The sequence below is a fragment of the Dipodomys spectabilis genome, unplaced genomic scaffold, assembly GCF_019054845.1.
Source record: "Dipodomys spectabilis isolate Male_0828 unplaced genomic scaffold, ASM1905484v1 ptg000003l, whole genome shotgun sequence".
NCBI lineage: Eukaryota > Metazoa > Chordata > Mammalia > Rodentia > Heteromyidae > Dipodomys > Dipodomys spectabilis.
Window position 1 is genome coordinate 16,369,996 of NW_024870680.1, and position 21,223 is coordinate 16,391,218.

General features: G+C 46.4%; 1 protein-coding gene across 5 annotated transcripts in view; it reads left to right on the top strand.

The window, feature by feature from the left end:
- Positions 1-21,223, top strand: part of Numa1 (nuclear mitotic apparatus protein 1) — an 81,407-nt gene that overhangs the window by 34,632 nt on the left and 25,552 nt on the right. For 2 of the 5 annotated variants that reach the window (XM_042687316.1, XM_042687325.1), the window contains exon 2: positions 14,048-14,121. In XM_042687316.1, coding sequence (XP_042543250.1) covers positions 14,080-14,121 — 42 coding nt within the window. In that variant the 5' untranslated portion in view covers positions 14,048-14,079. Of the gene's footprint in view, positions 1-7,652; positions 7,877-14,047; positions 14,122-21,223 lie in introns of those variants that run through there. The other 3 variants (XM_042687341.1, XM_042687333.1, XM_042687308.1) reach the window with 3 other exon arrangements.

The window sequence follows — 21,223 nt, forward strand, 5'->3', positions numbered from 1 at the left end:
CCATTCTCAGCAGCTACTTGCATTATGTGTCCTGCTAAGTTGGTACAACCACTTTCAAAGGACCTCTCACGTCAGAGTATTAATGAAGTTCCCACTATGCTTTGTTTCTGGATTGGGACCCAGTCAGATTACAAACTGCCTATGGCAAAGTGGCATTTACTTAGAAAGGAAACCCTAAGCACTCACTGTTACTGGGTCCCAGTTGTGTTGTCGTTGGGATACCGTGCAGAAAGAACAAGAGGGAATTTCTGGAGGCAGGAAGGTGCTTAGGATCTGATCTACTCCTCCCATACTGAGACCCAAGCTAGAGCAGGTGACTTGCCCTGAGCCATAGAGCTACTGAGTGAACTGTCTAGAATTTACTTCTAGGGGTTTTTGAAATGTTTCTGTAACTGTGGAGGCCATCTCCAGGATTCTTTTTTTTTTTTTGGTTGTGGGGCTTAGATTTAGGGCCTGGGCGCTGTCTTTGAGCTCTTTTGCTTAAGGCTAGCACTCTACCATTTTGAGCAACAGCTCCACTTCCTCTTCTCTCTCTCTCTCTCTCTCTCTCTCTCTCTCTCTCTCTCTCTCTCGTTGGTTGTGAGGCTTGAACTCTGGGCCTGGGCGCTGCCCCTGAGCTCTTTACCTTAAGACTAGCACTCTACCACTTGAGCCACAGCACTACTTCTGGTTTTCTAGTGGTTTTTTGGAGATAAGTGTCTCACAGACTTTCTTGCCTAGGCTGGCTTTGAACCACAATTCTCAGATCTTAGCCTCCTGAGTAGCTAGGATTACAGGTGAGCCACTTCTGGTTTTTTTTTTTTTTTTTTTTTTTTGAGAGTTTTATTGGAGCTAAGAGTCTCATAGACTTTCCTGCCTGGGCCGGCTTGGAACCAAGATCCTTATATCTCAGCCTCCTGAGTAGCTAAGATTACAGGTATGAGCTAACAGAAACAAGCTTTTTGTGATACTTTTTTATTTTATTTGGTCAGTCCTGGGGCTTGAACTTACGGTTTGGGTGCTGTCCTTGAGCTCTTTTGCTCAAGTCTAGTGCTCTACCACTTAGCCACATCACTGTTTCCAGTGGTTAATTGGACATAAGAGTCTCATGGGTACTTTTCTGCCTGGGCTGGCTTTGAACTGACCTCCTCAGATCTCAGCCTCTTGAGTAGCTAGGATTACAGGCGTGAGCCACCGGCTCTATGATTCTTTACTGTTGGACTTTTCCCTATTTCAGTCTTTTTTGCCTTCTATCATCCATTCTGTGTATATGAGCAAACATTGTGCCAGAGAGGTTGCCTGTAAGGACTCAGAGCCACTTTACTCCTCCTCTGTGATCCTCTGTGACCTTGAAAACAGGGTGAGCAGGTTCGTAGGTGTTTTGTAGAGAGCTCTTCTTGAGGGAGAACTGAGTGAAGCCTCTGGTCTACTAATGAATCCTCACTGGGTTTTGATTTGCCCTCTGCTCTTCTCCCCGGGAAGCCTTACTAACACTGACTCATTAACCAGCGCTGCCCTCTGGAGAGGGAGAATGAGGTCTTGGTAAATAAGCTGGGGTCAGGCTTCTGAAACAGTGCTTCCTTGCAGCCAGCTGCTGGGCTACGGTTCTGGTACTGTTCAGGGCTCTCCTATCCTCCCTTGACAGAACGGCAATTTCCTTCCTAGTGGAAGGCCTCTCCTTGGTGCTCACTCAGGAGTTTTGGTCCTTTCATGCCTCAAAAAAGAAATCTTCAGTGATTACTTCTGAAATTGGAGCTGTTCGGTGGTTGTGATTAAAAAGATGATTTGTAGTCTGGAGCAGGACTCAAATGGTAGTGTATTTGCCTAGCAAGCATAAGGCTCTGAATTCAAATTCCAGTACTACTTAAAAAAAAGGAGTGCAAGGTTTCATTGAGTTGCTCAGAATGTATTGTCTAGTTAAGACCATTAGAGAATAATGTAGAGATGTGTACTACTTACATATGTCACAATTTTCTCATCTTTAAAACAGCCTTATGCAGTGCCTTCTGGTCTTTCCTCTGCCACTTGATGTTCTGGCATAATAAATGCCCGCAGACTATCATTATTGTTGCTGTTACTGCTGTAATTAATAGCCAACATTTAATGAGTACTTACTATGCACCAGGCACTGTGCTAAACACTTCCCATGCTTTCTTTTTTTTTTTTTTTTAATCCTCACAATAACCCAATGAGGTAAATACTGTGATTATCCCCCTTTTACAGAAAAGGAAACTGAGAATTAGAAAGATTAAATAGCTTGCCTAAGGTCACATAGCCAGTAAGTGTTAGAGCTACCATTTGAGCCCAGTTGGGTCTTCCCCCAGAGCCAGTGTCTACACAGTCGTCTTGTCTTAATCCTTAGGACAATCTGTAACCTACAGACCAGCCTGGCAGGGTAGAGGGTTTGGATAAAGGCATACATGACTCCAGGAGTAAAATCTAGGCCAGTCATGAGGCGCTTGAATGCTAGGCTACTTGTTTTTATTAGAATCATCCCGGTTTTGGGCTGTCTCAGGGAAGTTGCTCTCTTCTTGTCTTCTGTTTAAATTGTAAAAAATGGCAATATATATTAAACCCATAACATGACATTTTAAGCAAGAATAATAGAATGAGCTATTGTATATAGCCCTCTAGCTCAGGAGATGGGATATTAAGGCCTTTGGACTGCTGGAAGAGCTCCTAACCAAACACCACTCCCTTCAGCTTCATCTGAACTCTCTAGAATTTTGTTGGCCATCTTTTCTTTTTTCTTCTTCCTTCTCTTCCTCCTTTCATCTTCTCCTTTCTCTTCCTCCATTCTCCTCCTGCATTCCCCTTCTCTGCTATCTCTACCTCTCTGCTTTCTCCTTTTTTCTTTTCCTTTCTTTTTTTTTTGTTGGCTGTGGGGGCCTGAACTCTGGGCCTGGGCACTGTTCCTCAGCTCTTCAGCTTAAGGCTAGTGCTCTACCACTTGAGCCACAGCACCACTTCTGGCTTTTTCTGTTTATGTGGTGCTGAGGAATCGAACCCAGGACCTCATGCATGCAAGGCAAGCAAGCAAGCACTACTGAGCCACCTTCCCAGCCCACTAAAACCATTTTTTAAACAGAAAAAGGGAGGGGCAGGAAAAGCAGGCCCCATAGCCAACAAAAATAAAATAAAATAAAAAAATTAGAGCTCCTATATTCTGCAGTGAGCAGCCTGCAGAATGAGGCAGAGGCCGGGAGGCCTGCCTGCTGCCTCTAGGCTGTGAGGAGCTGAGGGAGAAGAGATCACTGGAGAAACTGGCTTGGCTTTCTGGCTGGCTCAAAGGGCTGGCCCAGAAGCTTGGTCATTTGGTAGAGAGCAGTCAAGAGGAGAGTTCAGCCCCTCCAAGGCCACCCAACTGGAAGCTGTTGCCTTCAGTGGAGCATGAAGCGGAAGTGAGGAGACAGCATATTTTGAGACAGTCCGTGTCAGTCTGTTAAGGTTAGGAAGCTTCAGAGCTGACGCCGTGCCGGCTGTGGCCTGGACAGTTTTAGTAGACCTGCCTTCTGGTGTCACCCCATACAGTTGCAGGAAGGTTGATTGTGCTCATCATTATGTTTACCACTTGGCTCTTCTGTAACAGTTTCAGCATTTCTTTGTTTTTGCCTTTGCTCTTTTTTTTTTTTTGCCAGTCCTGGGACTTGAACTCAGGGCCTAGACACTATCCTTGAGCTTCTTTTGCTCAAGGCTAGCACTCTACCACTTGAGCCACAGCCACTTTGGCTTTTCTATGTGGAACTAAGGAATTGAACCCACGGTTTCATGCATGCCAGGCAAGCACTCTACCACTAAGCCACATTCTCAGCTCTTGTTTGCTCTTTTGAATAACTTTCTACTGATAACATTTAGTTAGGACAGACTACAAATGCTACTGTGAGCAGGCTTTGGGACTTAGGAAAAAGAGGGGATGGAAGTCTGTAGCAGTGGGCCTAGATCTGACTCCTACTTCAATACCCCCTCCAACCACCCCCTTACCACACACATTCTCTGGAGGCCAGAAGGTTGGATTTGAAAACCTTTCATCCAGATGTAGTTCAGTGGAACAGATTTAAGGAGCCCTGTTTGTGCTAAGTCCTGTGGTAGATCATAGAGAGAGGTGGAACTGGGGCATGCCCCTGGGGAGTATACATTCTAGATGTGAAGATAAGACTTTCAGGCAAATGTATGAGGCAGTACAAATGCCTAGTGTAGGATATAGATTTTTTTCTAGTTATTAAAAATGAATTCAAGCCGGGCACTGGTGGCTTATGCCTGTATTCCTAGCTACCCAGGAGGCTGAGATCTGAGGATCATGGTTCAAAGCCAGCCTGGACAGGAAATTCCATGACACTCTTATCTCCAATTAACCACCTGAAAACCGGAAGTGTCACTGTGGCTCAAGTGGTAGAGCTGAAGAGCTCAGGGATAGCAGCCAGGCCCAGAGTTCAAGCCCCACGACTGACAAAAATAAATAAAATAAATTCAAGACTAGGGTTTGGGAAGGTGGCTCAGTCGTATTGTGCTTGCTTGCCTTGCATGCATGAGGCCCTGCACCACATAAGCAGAAAAAGTCAGAAGTGGCTCTGTGGCTCAAGTGGGAGAGCTATAGTCCTGAGCTGAAGAGCGGAGGGACAGCGCCCAGACCCAGAATCCAGGCCTTACAACCCACCAAAAAAAAAAAAAAAAAGACACCAGTAGCTCATGGCTGTAATCCTGTCTACTCAGGAGGCTAAGATTTGAGGATTGCTGTTTGAAACCATCCCAGGCAGGAAAAGACCATGAGACTCTTATCTCTAGTAAACTACCAAAAAAGCTAGAAGTGGAGTTGTGGCTCAAGTGGTAGAGCACTAGTCTTAGTCAAAAGAAGCTCAGGGACAGTGCCCAGGCCCTGAGTTCAAGACCCAGGACTGTCCAGTAAATAAATAAATTCAAGCATAAATATATAGTACAGAAAATCAGCAATGATTGTGCCTTATTATCAGGTTGTAACTTCTCTCTTTAGATAGCACTGGTAAATTCTCAATATTGGAGGAATTGGGATTTGAGCTTGCCCCTAAAGTAAATCTGAGAGGCAGCCTGAAGGAAGAAGACAAGTATCCTGAGGACACAGTCCCCTGCCTCAAGAGGAACCCTCCTGTGGCTTCTCACTAATTGAGAAATGCTGGGACACTGTGGTGACAGGGACCAAAATACCTACTAGGAACTAACTAACCTTCATGAAGTACCCACCGTGTGTCTTCATCCTGAGCTCTGCACTGTGCTGGGCACCTTGTAGATATGATAGAATTAACCCTCAGCACCTCATATAACACAGGTGTCTCTGGTTTTACAAATCAGTATTCTGAGACTAGGAGGTTATTTGTCAGGCAGATAGTGGTAAAGAGTTTGGCCATTCCATTTTATTAGCTGTGTGATCTTGGGCAAATTAATTTCTTTCTTTTTTTTTTTTTTTGGTAGGTCGTGGGGCTTGAACTGTGGGTCTGGGCGCTCTTCAGCTCAAGGCGAGCGCTCTACCTCTTGAGCCACAGCGCCACTTCTGGTTTTCTAGTGGTTTATTGGAGATCAGAGTCTCACTGACTTTTCTGCCCAGGGTGGCTTTGAACCATGATCCTCAGATCTCAGCCTCCTGAGTAGCTAGGATTACAGGCGTGAGCCACTGGCTCCCAGCTGGGCAAATTAATTTCTATGGCATAGTTTCCTCATCTCTAAAATTGGATGACAGTGTACCTGCCTCTTAAGGGGGTTTAATGACCAGAAAAAGGTCTTTGACACAAAGTGGGCACTTGGTAAGCACTGGCTTCTGTGAAGTTGTTCTCTCTCTCTCTGGTCGCTTTTGGTCTAGAACTCTGGGCCTGAGTGCTGTCCCTGAGCTCTTCAGTTCAAGGCAAGCCCTCTACCACTTGAGCCACAGTACACTTCCGGTTTTCTGGTGGTTAATTGGAGATGAGTCTGGCTTTGAACTGCGATCCTCAGATCTCAGCCTCCTGAGTAGCTAGGATTACAGAGTGAGCCACTGGTGCCCAGCCCGCTGTTTTTTCTCTTGTTCTCATTCTCCTCAGTTTGATTCTCTTTATTGTCCCTCACTCTTTGCCCCCTCCCCATACTTCCTGCCTCTGCTTTCTGTCCTTTACCTGTTTCTTGGCATCTCATCCCTTTTCCATTCTCTCTTCCTTCATCCTCCGTGTCTCCATTACTTGTCTTCTGCCTATGAGATAGAGCAGCCTCCTGTCTCACCTCGCTGTCACTGTTAGTCATTATATACCAGAATAAACACGGAGCATGCTTCTCCTCATACCACAGCTCAGTGTTTAAACTTTAAACCTTTCTTTGATTCCTTTAGGTTCAAGATTGTCTGACTCTGACCCCACCTTGCCCTTGGAGCCCATTTCTGTCACTCTTGGCACCCCAGCACTTTCTCCTCCTCTCCACTTCTCGGCCCCTAGTTCCAGACTAAAATATGACTTCCTTTTCTTAATTCTCCCCTGCTCTCCACTGGTTAGAATTTTTCTTTACACCTTTTGCAGAAGTTAACACAGTTTTGTTTTTTTTTAGCCCATTTCTGATCTGCAGGTTCGGCTAACCACCTTTGCAGATGCTGAGTTTAATTCATCATTGGATACACCTATCCGTGTCTTACAAATGTGCTTGATAAATGTGATTCCTTTGCACTACCTGTGGGTTTCTTTTGCAGTCTTGTGAAGGTTGCTGCCCCTGGGTGGAAAGGCTGGGGTTTCTGTCTTTTAAGAGTCAGCCGTATCTTCAGCCTTTACTAGAGGGGCAGAGTTTAAGGCTCACCCGACGGGTCCCAGTGCCTGTGCCTGTTAAGGGCTCGCGTCTGTGCCGGCCGAACTCCGTCCCGCGCCTTGGCCCCTCGGCCCCTCCCCACAACTGCTCAGCGGAACAGGGGATTAGGTTCAGGCTGCACAGCTGGGATTTTGGCGGCCATTCCACAGTCGACAATAGCGCAGCCACCCGGTCAGGCCAGCACACACTGCGCTCCGGGGCCCGAATCCGCCTGGCGTCTTGTTTGGGTGGCCGAGGGGGAGGAGCGGGCACAGTGCGGCATCCTGGCCTGGCCCAGCGAAGGTACGGGCTGGAGATCCCGCGGGGGACGGGCTGGGGGCGGCCATGCCCCGCGCGGGCCGGCGGGCCGGCGCGCGGAGGCGGCGGGCGCTTTGTGTGCGAGCCAGCGAGCAGCAATGAGTATGTGTGTGTGTGTGTGTGTGTGTGTGTGTGCGCGCGCGCGTACTCAGGGCACGCCCGCCGCCCGCAGCTTCCTGCCCCGGGAAAGATCTGAGTGCTCACTCGGTGGAGTGGAGCTGCTCGGGGGTCTTTCTCCTCGCCCCGAGCGCGCCTGCAGGTTGGGGCTGGCCGCCGCTTCCTCCCGGCCTGGCCCGAGTGATGGAGGGGCCGGCCCGGCTGCCCTAAGTGGGGAGAGCGGAGGGGGAGTGGCCGGGCCTCCTCAGGTTTGTCAGGCCGGCCGGCTGCTGGAGATGCTTTTTTTGCGTGTCCGCCTGGGCCCCCGCGGGGTCCGGCGCGGTGGCACTTAAGCGACGGTGCCTGGCGCCCTCCCCTTGGCGTCCGGCTCTCTTGTTGGGGGGACTCGGCGGGTCTCCGCGCCCCTCCCCTCCTGCCCCCGCCGCGCTCCCACCCCAGCCCGCGCGGCCTGGCCCGGCCCGGCCGGGGCTCCGCGGAAGCGCGCTGCGCCTTTAAAGAAAGCAGACTCCAGGCCGTGACGCACTTCTGGCTGTCAGCCAGGAAGATCGCTCCTGCCAGGCTGACTGGAGAAAACCAACAACTTTTCTTTTGTGTGTGAGGTTACTTTCCACCGCCCCCCTTCCTCCCGTCCTTTCAAGATTTAAATGCTAATGGCGGATTAAACCCCGTAGGTACGGTTGGCTTTAGGACTCCGGTAAGTCCCCCTCCCCCTCCCCGGAGACCTCTCCCCCCCCCCCCCTTCCTCGGGGTTTTTGTTCCAACATGGACGAGGGGGTGGGGTGGATCCCCCCCCCCCACTCGCCTCCTTTTCTGCGCCATCCTAAAAGGGGAGGGAGAGACGAAGGAGAGCAAGTAAACACTCGGAAACGGGCGCCGGGAGCCGGGCTCGCCAACATCCGGGAGTTGGCGCCCTCGGAGCCGAGCGCTGCTTTCTTTCCCTCGCGGGGATGTCAGCGTGTTTTTGTTCCGAGGAGGAAGCGTGTGCGTCCGCACTTGAGCCGCGGAGAGTCGGGGAGAGAGCTGCTCTGTTCCCTGGGGTGGCCCTGGGTTTGGCGGCGGCGGGCGACGCACACAGCTGGCGGGGCCCCGGGTGTGAGTGCGTCGGTGAGGACCGGCGCCGTGGAGCAGGCTCCTCGGGGAGCCCGGTGCGCGCCCGGCCCCTCGGACACTAGCTGCCCGCGGGCCCCGCGTCTGGTTCTCGATGGCCACCTTCACGCTCACGTCTTCCCGATCTGGACCCTGCAGAACACTGGGGGAAATCAGGCCGCTATCAGTTAAGCCGGGTTGCCCTGCGGTCCCTCCCTCCTCTTCTAGGGCCGCAGTTCTGGGCCAAACTCTAGGCTACAAAGAAGGTGGTGGGTGTGAAGAGGGAAGGTCTGATCCCAAAGCTCGTCCCCAGGAACCAGAGAACACATCCAGCAAGCTGGTGTGCCTCACATCTCAGGAGTGCAGAGAAACTCTTTGGATTTGGACCACCACATAGCCCCCTCTCTAGACTCCCCAGGGGATGAAAAGGATTCTTCCATGGCTTCTCATGGAGCCCCTGGTCCTTTGATCTTCACTCACACGGAATCCACCACTAAGACATTTTTTCTGGGTTCTCCCTCTGTCCCGTGTGTCCGCCCCCTCCCCCTTCCCAGTTGTGTTTTGCTCAGTGGGGCCCAGCCTGGTCTTGAGCTCAAGCAGTCTTCTTGCCTCAGCCTACAACTAGCTGGGACTACAGGAATGTTCCACTGGCCACCCTGCCTTCGCTGGGTTTTGCAGTGACTTAGCAAGGTAGCTTGGCCTTCACTGGTCTCCCCTGGGATACTCTGCTACTGTGAAGTCTGGGTGATTGTTTTCCTTTCTCCTGATCTGTCCCTCTCAATAAGAGGAGGAGCCTCAAGATCACCATGTTTATTCTTTGTTGCTTAGATTGAAAGTATCTCTTAAAAACAGGGAGTATCTCTTAGAACGGGGTGCAGAGCATAGAATTTTTATGGTTCCTGGCAGGCTGGCTCTCCGGGTCAGAGGTGGTGAGCTGAGGTTGGACACACAGCAAGGGCAGCCATTTTCATCGCAGTGAGTCTGTGGGCCTTTGGAACTATTGAGTAGAAAGGACATGGGGGTCTGGGGAAGGACCCCTTGAGGTGGGAGCAGGAACAGCCCTGAAATTCTGGGAGTAAAGCACTAAGAGAAAGGGGGTTCACTGGACACAGGGGCTCACGAATCTGAGACCAGGACACTTTAGCAGCACTCTAGACCAAAGGTTACTTTAGTTTTATCTTGAGGAAAGGTAGTGTTCAGGCAGGCAGTAAGTGGCTAAAAGGAGTCTCACGGGAGCTGGCACCTAGGCTAGGGGGTGGGGCACAAAGAATAGTGTGGCTGCCACTCAAACCCTCTGGCCTATCACTTAGTCTCCCAAAACTGCAGCTTTTCAAGAACAGACCCCAGAGCTGAGCAACCTGACCCTCTGGTCCTGGTCCTTGTGTCTGGGCAGGTGGTTTTCATTAGCTTTAGCTGTGGTAGGAAACCATGGCCAGGCTTTAACTCTTTAAGATCCAGAAGGGGTGCAGGCTGTGTTTCTTGAGTGTCACTTTCCTTGTCCTCATATACCTTCTGTGGAAACAAGATACAATGTAGGTTTGGTACTGATGTGGAGAGTTGCATTATCTGCTTGAGGAGTCAAAGAGGATTTAAGGCCATAAGTTTACAAGGCTGCTGCCCCTGGGAGAAAGGAGAGGGTGCTTTGCCACCTCTAGGAAGCCTCAGTTTTAGATTCTGGGGACATTTCTTTTTCAAAACCGGGCGGGAACTCTGAAAGGTACCCTCAGGGCCTGGCCTGCATTCTGGGAATTTTGTCCAGTTTGATGAGTTGGGGTGGATCTCAGCCGATCCTTCTGTGAAATGTTTCCAGGCTACTATGGCAGGCATCTGTTTTTCCATCACCATCACTCAGTCTTCTGGGTGGGGCCTGCCTCAGATTTCAGGGGGAGGGTGGGGAGGACCGAGCTCTGCTCTGGCTGAGCGCCCTGATGTTCCAAGCCAGGGCCTGCTTAAAGCCATAGTGGCAGTGCTGAGCACATGGTACTTCTGGCACCGAGAGGAGCTGTCAGTACTGGTGAGTGGCTGTGGTGTGCTAAAGCCACTCGCTGTGGGATCCTGGGGGAGTGCCCTTAGCACTTTGATGACAGGGTCCTTCAGAAGTTTCTAGCGTCTATTGATTTCATCCTATATGTTCCTGAGGAGCGAAGTAAAAGGCATTTGGCCTTGACACAAGGTTTTGAATGGTAGAATTAGTTGGAGACAGGCTTTCCTAGAAGGGCCCTAATAAGGCTTGTGCATTTGGCCTCTGAGACAAAGCAAAGAAGTTGGTTAAGTCTCAGGCCACAACACAGTTGTGGAATCTCTTGGAGTAAGATCTGTAATTGGTCTCCTGTTGCAAATAGAATTTCTGACTGAACTAGTGGGCCTCCTTGAGGAACTACTGGTCTGTATGGTAGTTGTGTGGCTGGGAGAAGGTATCTAGGACACATTTTTCTTATTACTGAATAGCACAGAGATTTTTGAAAAGAAGCCCTAGCCAGGCATGGTGGTACACTTTTGTAATCTGAGCTACTCAGGGTAGAGTTGGACAGGATTGTAGTTTAAGGCCAGCACTGGGCAAAAAGTCTGAGACCGTATTTCAAAAACAAGAACTAAAACTAAAAAGGGCTGGGAGCATGGGTCAAGTGGTAGAGTACCTACCTAACGGCCCTGAGTTTAGCCTCCAATACTGCAAATAAGAGAAAGGAAAGGAAAGGAAGTGAGAGAAAAAAATAGAAAAGAAAGCCTAGCCAGATGCCAGTGGCTCATGCCTATAATTTTAGCTACTCAGGAGGCTGAGATCTGAGGATCGAGTTTGAAGCTGGCCCGGGCAGGAGTCTGTGAGACTTTTTTTTTTGTCTGTTTTGGGGCCTGAATTCAGGGCCTAGTTGCTGTCCCTTAGCTCTTTTGCTTAAGGCTCTACCATTTTGAGCCACAGCACCACTTCTGGTTTTTGAGAGGTTAATTGGAGATAAGATTCTCATGGATTTTTCTGCCCAGGCTGGCTTTGAACCACGATCCTCAGCAGCTTCTTGAGTAGCTAGTATTAGAGGCCAGGCATGAGCCACTGGTACCCAGCTTGTGAGACCCTTTGTTTATTTATTATTAGCTTACTTTATTATTATAGAGGTGGTATACAGAGGGATTACAATTACATGAGTCAGGTAATGAGTATATTTCCTTTCATGTAGTGTCATCTATGTGAGACTCTGATCACCACTAAACTACCAAAAAACCAAAAAAAGCCAGAAGTAGAGTTATAGCTCAAGTGATAGAATGCTAGCCTTGAACACAAAAGCTCAGGGACAGTGCTCAGGCCCAGAGTTCAAGCCCCCACAACTGGCAAAGAAGAAAAGAAAACCTTGCCATGCATTGGTGGCTCACACCTGTAATCCTAGCTGTCCAGGAGCTGAGATCCGAGGATCACGGTTCAAAGCCAGCTAAGCAAGAAAGTTAGCAAGACACTTATTTCCAATTAGCCACAGAAAACTCAAAGTGGCCCTATGGCTCAAAGTGGTAGAGCACTAGCCTTGAGTGAAAAAGCTTAGAAACAGCGCCGAAGCCCTGAGTTCAAGCCCTACAACCAACCAACCAAAAAAAAAAAAAAAAGCCTACTTAAGCAGTTAGCAATTGCTACCTTAATCTTGTGGGTTGAGCATGGTCCTTCTTGTGCAACACCAGGAAAACCTTATTTCAGTGCACTGAGTGAGGTCAAAGCCCCAGGGATAAGGCAGGCAGTACTTACAGATCACCATACTTGGGGAAAATCATCCAATAACAAGAAACCTTTGGGCTCCTTCACTTCTCTGATCTCCTGAGAGCTCTCTTACCCATTTCCCTTCCCCCACCAAACCCCAGGTGTACTGGCTCTTTTCCAAGACTATGACGAAGGTATGACAGGTGGAATCATGTTGGTTTTTTTCAGGGTCAGGAAGCACTTAATTATAATTAGTCTTTAGCTATAGTTAGCATTTAATTATTTTCTTCTAACAATTCACGTATATTTAATTTTACACCTTACCATGTCATAAGCCCCTCAAAGGCAATGTCCTTCTCTCCTATTTCTCATATAGCTTCCAGGCCAGGAAGAGCATATATAGGGGTAAGAAAATAACCTTTTAGTTGGTTACAGACTACACTTGGGTAGGAGGTACCTAGACATGATAAAGAATGAATAATTAGATTTATGTTTCTGACAGCCTCTTACAGTCAAGAGTGGTGGAAAGCCATGTTCCTACACCTTTCTTACAGAAAAGCGCTGAGCAAATGTTGGAGATGCTAATGTATGAGGAGATTTGTAGATGAAGTAGCTCTTGCCACTCTTGTTCCTCTTGGAGTAGTGGCACCTGTGGCAGAAGGTTGGGGGTGGGCTTGGCTAATGAGCCTGTGGAGATTTGTGGCAGTCATAAGGACTCTCAGGAAGTATTGGGGATTATTACTCATCAAGTTTGAGATCCTGGGGGCACCTTGGCAGGCAGATGGCTGATTCCCAATGGCAAAGAAAATTGGAAGTAAATACCAGGACAAGTGTCTAATCTTTCATTAAATATCCCCTGGGATCTCCATAATTAGCCTTGGCTTCCTCTGAAGACCCTGATTCAGATATGCTCAGTACAGCATTGTCCTGTGTCTGTTTCTCTTGTCTCTGTCTCTGTTTCTGTCTGTCTCTCTCTGCATGTCAGTGCAGTGGCTTGAATTCAGGGCCTGGGAGCTGTCTCTGATCTGTTTTGCTCAAGGTTAGCACTCTACCATTTGAGCCACTGCTCTAATTCCATCTTTTTGGTACTTAATTGGAGATGAGTCTCAAATACTTTCCTGCCTGGCTAGCTTTGAGGGCAGTCCTTAGATCTCAGACTTCTAAGTAGCTAGAATTGAAGGCATGAGGTACCAGTGCCCAGCCCCATGTCTGTTTTTAATACTATGGAAAGTATAAAGAAAGAAATCTAGAACTTGGAGCCATGTCCTCAAAGGCATGGTAATGTAGGTAGAATCTGAGTGCAGAAAATACTTTTCAATTTTTCTATTTAAGAACAGTGATATTTATTGACTACTTACTATATCTCAAACACTGTTTATATAGTATATTATATTCTCTATATATAGATATATGCTAGAGAATATTTATGTTCCATTTAGTAGATGAAGAAATGGATTAAACAAGGTTCTATTAATTGTCCAAAGTTATATGACCATGGTCCCATGATCACATAATAGCAGTATCAGACCTAGATCTATTTTTTTTTTTTTAAAGTTAGCTGGGCACTGGTGGCTCACACCTATAATCCTAGCTACCCAGGAGGCTGAGATCTGAGACTCACAGTTCAAAACCAGCCTGGGCAGGAAAAGTCCAATTAAACACCAGAAAACCAGAAGTGGCACTTTGGCTCAAGTGGTAGCTAGAGCGCTCGCCTTGAGCCGAAGAGCTGAGGGACAGTGCCCAGGCCCAGAGTTCAAGCCCTATGACCTACCCCCCCAAAAAATTTATTCCATATTTAAGGGTTCCATGTCCCAAAGAACAGTTAAGGACCAGCTTTGAATGTTGTGCTCTCCTTGAGCCTGAAAGATTGTGAGGGACATTTGTAAAAACTGAACTAAGTGTCAGTCCTGACATGATAAGCTTTATATTAATTGACATGTGTCCTCTGAGCTGTGTCAGAATTCCCATGGTGCCTCAATGGATTGAGTGCTGATCCCAGAGGGATTTGTTGCTGTTCAGAGCTAGTTGTGGAACTGTTTCTCCTCACCTACTTGATTGTGGATCTCTTATACAATTACCTGTTCTTCCTGTCTTGGGTTCCAGGTACGTTGGGGTGACTGACTGGGATCACCAAGATGACGCTCCACGCCACCCGGGCAGCTGCACTCTTGTCTTGGGTGAGTAGTCTAGCTCTTCTGTCTGCTGTGCTCCTCTCGGAAGCTGCAGAGGGGCTGCAGAGGTGTGTTCTAGGTGCTAGCTTCCAGATCAAGTATGGTATTCTTTTCCTTTTCTGTCTGTGTGCGTGTGCGTGCGTGTGTGTGTGCGTGTGTGTGTGCGTGTGTGCGCGCGCGCGCGCGCGCGCGTGTGTGTGTGTGTGTGTGTGTGTGTGTGTGTGTGTGTGTGTGTTGGTTGGTCCTGGAGCTTGAACTCTGGGCCTGAGTGCTGCCTCAGCTCTTCATCTCAAGGCTAGTGTTCTACCACTTGAGCCATAGAGTCACTTCCAGTTTTCTGAGTGTTTATTTGAGATTAAAGTCTCACGGACTTTCCTGCCCAAGCTGGCTTTGAACCATGATCCTCAGATCTCAGCTTCCTGAGTAGATAGGATTACAAGTGTGAGCCACCGGCGTCCAGCTTCCCTTTAGTTTTGAACTTTCCTTATTTGCTGCTTGACGGTGGTCCATGCCTCTACTGGTAAGCTCAGTAGGAGCTGCTCTGAGGTGTATCCTTTGGATCAAAGGCAATGTGGCCAGAAGATGACATGGAACCCCATCTTCATCTGTTCTTTGTACACATCCCAGTACACAGTGATTGTTGGCAAGGACTTTGGACTAAAAAAACCTTTAGTCTCAGGACAAGGCTCTCACTTCTTTTTTTTTTTTTGGTCCCTGTGGGGCTTGAACTCTGGGCTTGGACGCTGTCTCTGCGCTCTTCAGCTCAAGGTGAGCACTCTACCGCTTGAGCCACAGCGCCACTTCCGGTTGTCTAGTGATTTATTGGAGATAGAGTCTGATGGACTTTTCTGACCAGGCTGGCTGGTCAGATCCTCAGATCTCAGCCTCCTGAGTAGCTAGGATTATAGGCGTGAGCCATAGGCGCCCGGCTAGCATGCATGTTAACTTAAAATGATATGTAATCTTCTAACATGTGTTTTGAATGTATCTTCACTAACAGAATAATCCAACATATTCCACAGGAAAACTGAGAATAATTCAAGATCCTTCACAGGAAAACTAAGATTGTCTTCTGTCACTTCATGTGAAATTGAGAGTGATATACAAACTGACAGGCATAGTAATTAGTTTTCTTTTCTCTTTTATTATTATTATTATTATTATTTTTTTGGGGGGTCCGGTCATGGGGCCTGAACTCTGGGCCTGGGCACTGTCCCTCAGCTCTTCAGCTCAGGGCTAGCGCTCTACCACTTGAGCCACAGCGCCACTTCTGGCTTTTTTCTTTTTGCTTATGTGGTGCTGAGGAATCGAACCCAGGGCCTCATGCATGCAAGGCAAGCGCTCTACCACTGAGCCACCTTCCCAGCTATTTTATTTTTTTAAGTATAATATTATTTAGGTGATATTGTACAGAGGATTACCATTTCATAAGTCAGGTAATGAGCACATTTCTTTTTTGGACAGTGTCATCCCTTCCTTCACTTTACCCCAATTTCCCTCTCCCATTCCTACCAACAGGTTACATAATTCATTTTCCACTTAGAGTATACTGAATACTATGACTGCATTTGTTTACCCTACTAGTTACAAATCACCATCTATTAGTTACACTGATGAGTACCTAGGATACGTCTTAAAAGAATAAAGTGGCCTATGATACTGCTACTCAGGAGGCTGAGATCTAGGTATTGTGGTTTGAAGCCAGTCTGGGCAGGAAAGTACATGAGACTTATCTCTAATAAGCTACCAAAAAGCTGGAAGTAGAGCTGTGGCTTAAGTGGTAGAGGTCTAGCCTTGTTCACAATAGCTAAGGGACAGTTACCAGGACCTGAATTCAAGCCCCAATACTGGCATTAAAAAATAAAATAAGGGGGCTGGGCTTCGATTCCTCAGTACCACATAAAAAGAAAAGGTCAGAAGTAGTTTTGTGGCTCAAGTGATAGAATCCTAGCCTTGAGCCAAAGAAGCTCAGGGAAGCAGCACCGGTGGCTCATGCCTGTAATCCTAGCTACTCAGGAGGCTGAGATCTGAGGATCACAGTTCAAAGCCAGCCTGGGCAGGAGAGTTTGTGAGACTCTTATCTCCAATAAAAACCACTAGAAAACTGGAAGTGGTGCTGTGGCTCAAGCGATAAAGCATTCGCCTTGAGCTGAAGAGTGTAGGGACAGCGTCCAAGCCCATTGTTCAAGCCCCAGAACTGGCAAAATAAATAAATTAAGCTACCTAAGCCAGGCACTGGTGGCTCACGCCTGTAATCCTACCTACTCAAGAAGCTGAGATCTGAGAATTACTTTTAAAGCCAGCCTTGGCAGGAATGTCCATGAGACTCATATTTCCAATAAACTACTCAAAAAAAGCCAGGTGTAGTGCTGTGGCTCAAGTGATAGAATGCTCACCTTGAGCTGAAGAACTCAGGGACAGTGCCCAGACCTAGAGTTCAAGCACTATGACTGATACTCCCCCAAAGGCTACCATATCCAGGCACAAGAGAATAAAATGTCTCTTTTTTGAATATTGCAAAACAGCAGGTGTTCATGTGAAAGGAAAATATGTCTGTGAGAATGCAGCCAAGTGCCTCTCCATTTAGAAAACTACCATCACAAAAAGACTGTAGCTTTTTCTTTGTTAATTGTTTTACTTAAATCTTGCCACACTAAGGTCCCATTACCTTCTTGATCAGGGCAACAAAATCCTTTAGAAAGTTTTTATATATATATATATATATATATATATTTTTTTTTTTTCCTTTGGAGACCATGGCAAATGAGAATATATTGCTGAACATCAAGCATTTTAAAGCTACAAGCTTTAAAGCATTTTAAAGCTACAAGAAGTGGCCATGGTGTATGGTGACAGACGTGGCTCTTAGAGTCAAAACTCTGGCCCCTCTGTGACCCAGGGCAAGTTAGCCGCTCAGCATCCCATTTGTAATGGCTCTAGTGATGCCTCAGGGGGTTATTATGAGGCTAATGAGATAATGAATGTGAAAAACATTCAGTATGGTGCACAAATGCACACACGTAAGCATATAAACACACAAAACCATTTAACACACCATTAGAATGCATAATAATGCCTGATACTTAGAATATTACACGGGCATGCCAGTTTGCACAGAGTATTCTTTTTTTTTTTTTTTTTACAATTTTTAATTAGTATGCACTAGTTACAGGTATACAAATGGGGAAGAGTTCATTGTGCACAGAGTATTCTAATAGTTAACCTGAGTACTGAATAATCAGGTCAACTTTTTGTTTTGTTTTGTTTTGTTTTTTTCCAGTGCTAGTGATTGACAACTTTTTTTAATTTATATTTTTTATTGTTATTATAAAGGTAATGTACAGAGAGGTTACAGTTACATCAGTCAGGTAATGAGTACATTTCTTTTTGGATAGTGTCACCCTCTTGTGCTCACCCACAAGTTGTATAATTCATTTTCAACATATGTCTATTGAGTACCACTGCCACATTTGTTCACTTTTGTCCCTCCATTTCTGTGTTCCCCCCTACCCTCCTAAAGACAGGTAAATGAACAAATAAGATGAAAACAAAAACAAAGGAAACAAAATCTTGTTTCCATTCCCTGGATTTTTTTTTTAGTTGTTATAGATTTGTGGTTTTTTTTTTTATTTTTTATTTTTTATTTTTTTGGTCGGTCATGGGGCTTGACCTCTCTGGGCCTGGGCGCTGTCCCTGAGCTGTTCAGCTCAAGTATAGTACTTTACCACTTGAGCCACAGCGCCATTTCTGGATTTTTCTGTTTATGTGGTACTGAGGAATCGAACCCAGGACTTCATGCATGCTAGGCAAGCACTCTACCACTGAGCCACATTCCCAGCCCAAGTCTTACATTTTGCCCAGGCCTTCAATCCTCCTTATGCCTCCTGTGTAGCTGGGATGACAGATGCACACCTCCTCACCCTTCTTTGTTGAGAATGGGGGTCTTTTTAGCTTTTGCTCAGACTGACCTGGAACTTCAAACCTTAGGCCTCCTTATCTCCAAGTAGCTTGGATTATAGGCATATCTCACTGCATAATAATCATCATCACCATGATTATCCCTGGATGCTGTTCTTGAGATTTTGTACTCAAGGCTAGTGGTCTGCTACTTGAGCCACAATTCTACTTCTGTGTTTGTGATAGTTATTTGGAGATAAGAGTCTTAGGGACTTTGCTTCTCTGGGCTGGCTTCCAACCACAGTCCTCAGATCTCAGCCTCCTGAGTAGCTAGGTTTACAGGTCATTAGCACCCACTGTTTATTACTATTTTTTTATTAGCAAAATTTAATAATTTAAGTGGGTTTCATTGTAATAATTTCATAGATATACTGTACTTTTTTTGTGTGTGTGTCCGGTCGTGGGGCCTGGGCGCTGTCCCTCAGCTCTTCAGCTCAAGGCTAGTGCTCTACCACTTGAGCCATAGCTCCACTTCCGGCTTTTTTCTTTTTGCTTATGTGGTGCTGGGGAATCGAACCCAGGGCCTCAGGCATGCAAGGCAAACGCTCTACCACTGAGCCACCTTCCCAGCCCCTACTTCCAGCTTTTTTATTGGTAAATTAGAGATAAGAATGTCATGGAGCTGGGCTCCAGTGGCTCAGGCCTGTAATCCTAGCTACTCAGGAGGCTGAGATCTGAGGATCACAGTTCAAAGCCAGCCCAGGCAGGAAAGTCTGTGAGACTCATCTCCAGTTAATCACCAGAAAACTGGAAGTGACGCTGTGGTTCAAGTGGTAGAGCTTTTGCCTTGAGCTGAAGAGCTGAAGTGCCCAGGCCCAGAGTTCAATTCCCACCACTGACAAAAAAAAAAAAAGAATGGATTTTTCTTTCTTGGCTGGTTTCTAACCTTAATTCTCAGTTTTTAGCCTCCTGAGTAGCTACTAGTGCCCAGAACTAAATTAGAATGTTTTAGAAGAAATAAAATTTTAATTTCCAAGTAAGGTGGATTTAATGACAGGTTACCTTTAAACATATCACATCTCCAGAAAGGAAATTAATTTAATGTACAGTGTGTATTCAAAGTCTTCAGATTCTGAAATGTAACCAGTTTTCAGTTGCATAATTTCAATTGGATATTTTATATTTATATTTCACATCAGTGTTTTGTATTTATTTTAGAAATGTTCCCTCTTTATTCTTCTCTCTCCCTAAAAGAGGCTCATTAGTTATGGGGGACCCTGAGCTATGTCTGTAGTTGAGTTAGAGGTAACTATGAATATTAGGAGCTCCTTTGTTGACTGGCTTATTTATCTGTTTAGGTTCTAGGCTTGCCGTACAGTGACTACCTACCATTATAGATCATAAACATAATACTAATTTTATTTTGCAGCAACTACTTATGTGCTTTCCTCAAAAGTCATAGTAAAAATGTATTAAAATACTAAAAGTACACTGTATATAAGCAGGGTGTCAGTGGCTCATGCCTGTAACCATAGCTACTTAGATGGTTGAGATCTAAGGATTGTAGTTCAAAGCCAGTCCAGACAGAAAAACCTTTGAGACTTAATCTCCAATTAAACAACAAAAAGCCAGAAGTGGAGCTACTGTTCAAGTGGTAGAGCACAAGCCTTGAGCATAAAAGCTTAGTGTTCAGGCCTAGTTCAAGGCTCAGGACTAACATGTGCTCTCTCGCTTGTGTTCTCTCTCTCTCTCTCCCCTCCTTCCCCTCCCTCTGTCTGACTCTCTGTCTGTCTCTGTCTGTCTCTTTCTCTCTCTCTCTCTCTCTCGATTTGTTCAATTTAGACAGGCCTTGAACGGTGATCCTTCTATTTCTGCCTCCTAAGTGTCTAAGATTACAGATGTGAACTATATACCTAGCCCTAGTCTGACCTCCTAAAACCAGGGTTCAAATGATCCTCAGTGTTTTGAGCTCTTGCTCAAGGTTCTTTAAATAGAGCCAAAATAGAAGCCCTTGCTGAAGTTATTTAACCTTGTTTCTAGTGGTAAAGACTGACTTAGATGGTTATTTGAAGCCAAAGACAGTTGAATCAATTGGGAAGTTTGTATGCAGCTTCTCTTTTCTTTTCCTTCTTCCTCCATTTTTTTTTTCTGTAGGTGGTAGGCCTTGAACTCGGGGCCAGGCACTGTCCCTTAGCTCTTTTGCTCAAGATTAGCACTCTACCACTTTGAGCCACAACACCACTTGGAGTTTTCTGGTGGTTAACTGGAGATAAGGGTCTCATGGGGACTTTCCTTCCCAGCTGGCTTTAACAGAACTCAGCCTCCCGAGTAGCTAGGATTATAGGTGTAAGACACTGGAGTCCAGCTTCCTCTTTTTTTTTTTTTGGTACTGGGGATCAAACCCAGGACATTGCACTTGCTAAGGCAAGCGCTTTGCCACTGAGCTACATCCCAGTCCCTCCCTCCTTTTTTTATTTAAAAGAAAATTCATCTTATTCTCCTGTTGTTTTTTTCCTTCTCCTGTCAATGTTTTATGTCTGGAAAGAATTTTTAAAATGCAAAATTTTATATCTACATGGGGGTATATAACAATTCTTTTCCCCCTGCCAGTCCTGGAGCTTGTACTCAGGGCCTGGGCCATTGTCCTGAACCTCTCTGTGGTCAAGGCTAGTGCTCTACCACTCGAGCCGCAGTGCCACTTCCAGCCTTTTCTGTGTATGTGGTACTAAGGAATTGAACCCAGGGCTTCATGCATGCTGGGCAAGCACTCTACCACTAAGCCACATTCACAGCCCACATTAAAAAAATTGAAGTTTTGAATAGATATGATTTAAAAGTACAAAAGGCTACCAGGTAAAAATTCAAGAGAGGCTGGGTGCTAGTGGCTCATTTGTGTAATCCTAGCTATTTTGCATGCTGAGATCTGTGGATTGAGGTTTGAAGCCAACTAAGGTAGAAAAATCTGCCAGACTCCATCTCTCCATCAAAGACTCCAGCAAAGACTCCAGCAAAACAGTTGAAATGGAGACATGGCTTAAGTTTCACACCCCAAGTTCAAGCCTGGGTACTGGTATACACAGAGAACAAGGAATATACATAGTTACAATGTAACTATTGAGATCCAAGGACTCTGATATAAAGTCTCTTTTTCCCCTTTGAAGTTCTCTGCCATCAAGTTTCTCTCCCTATAGGCAAGGTGGTACCAATGGGA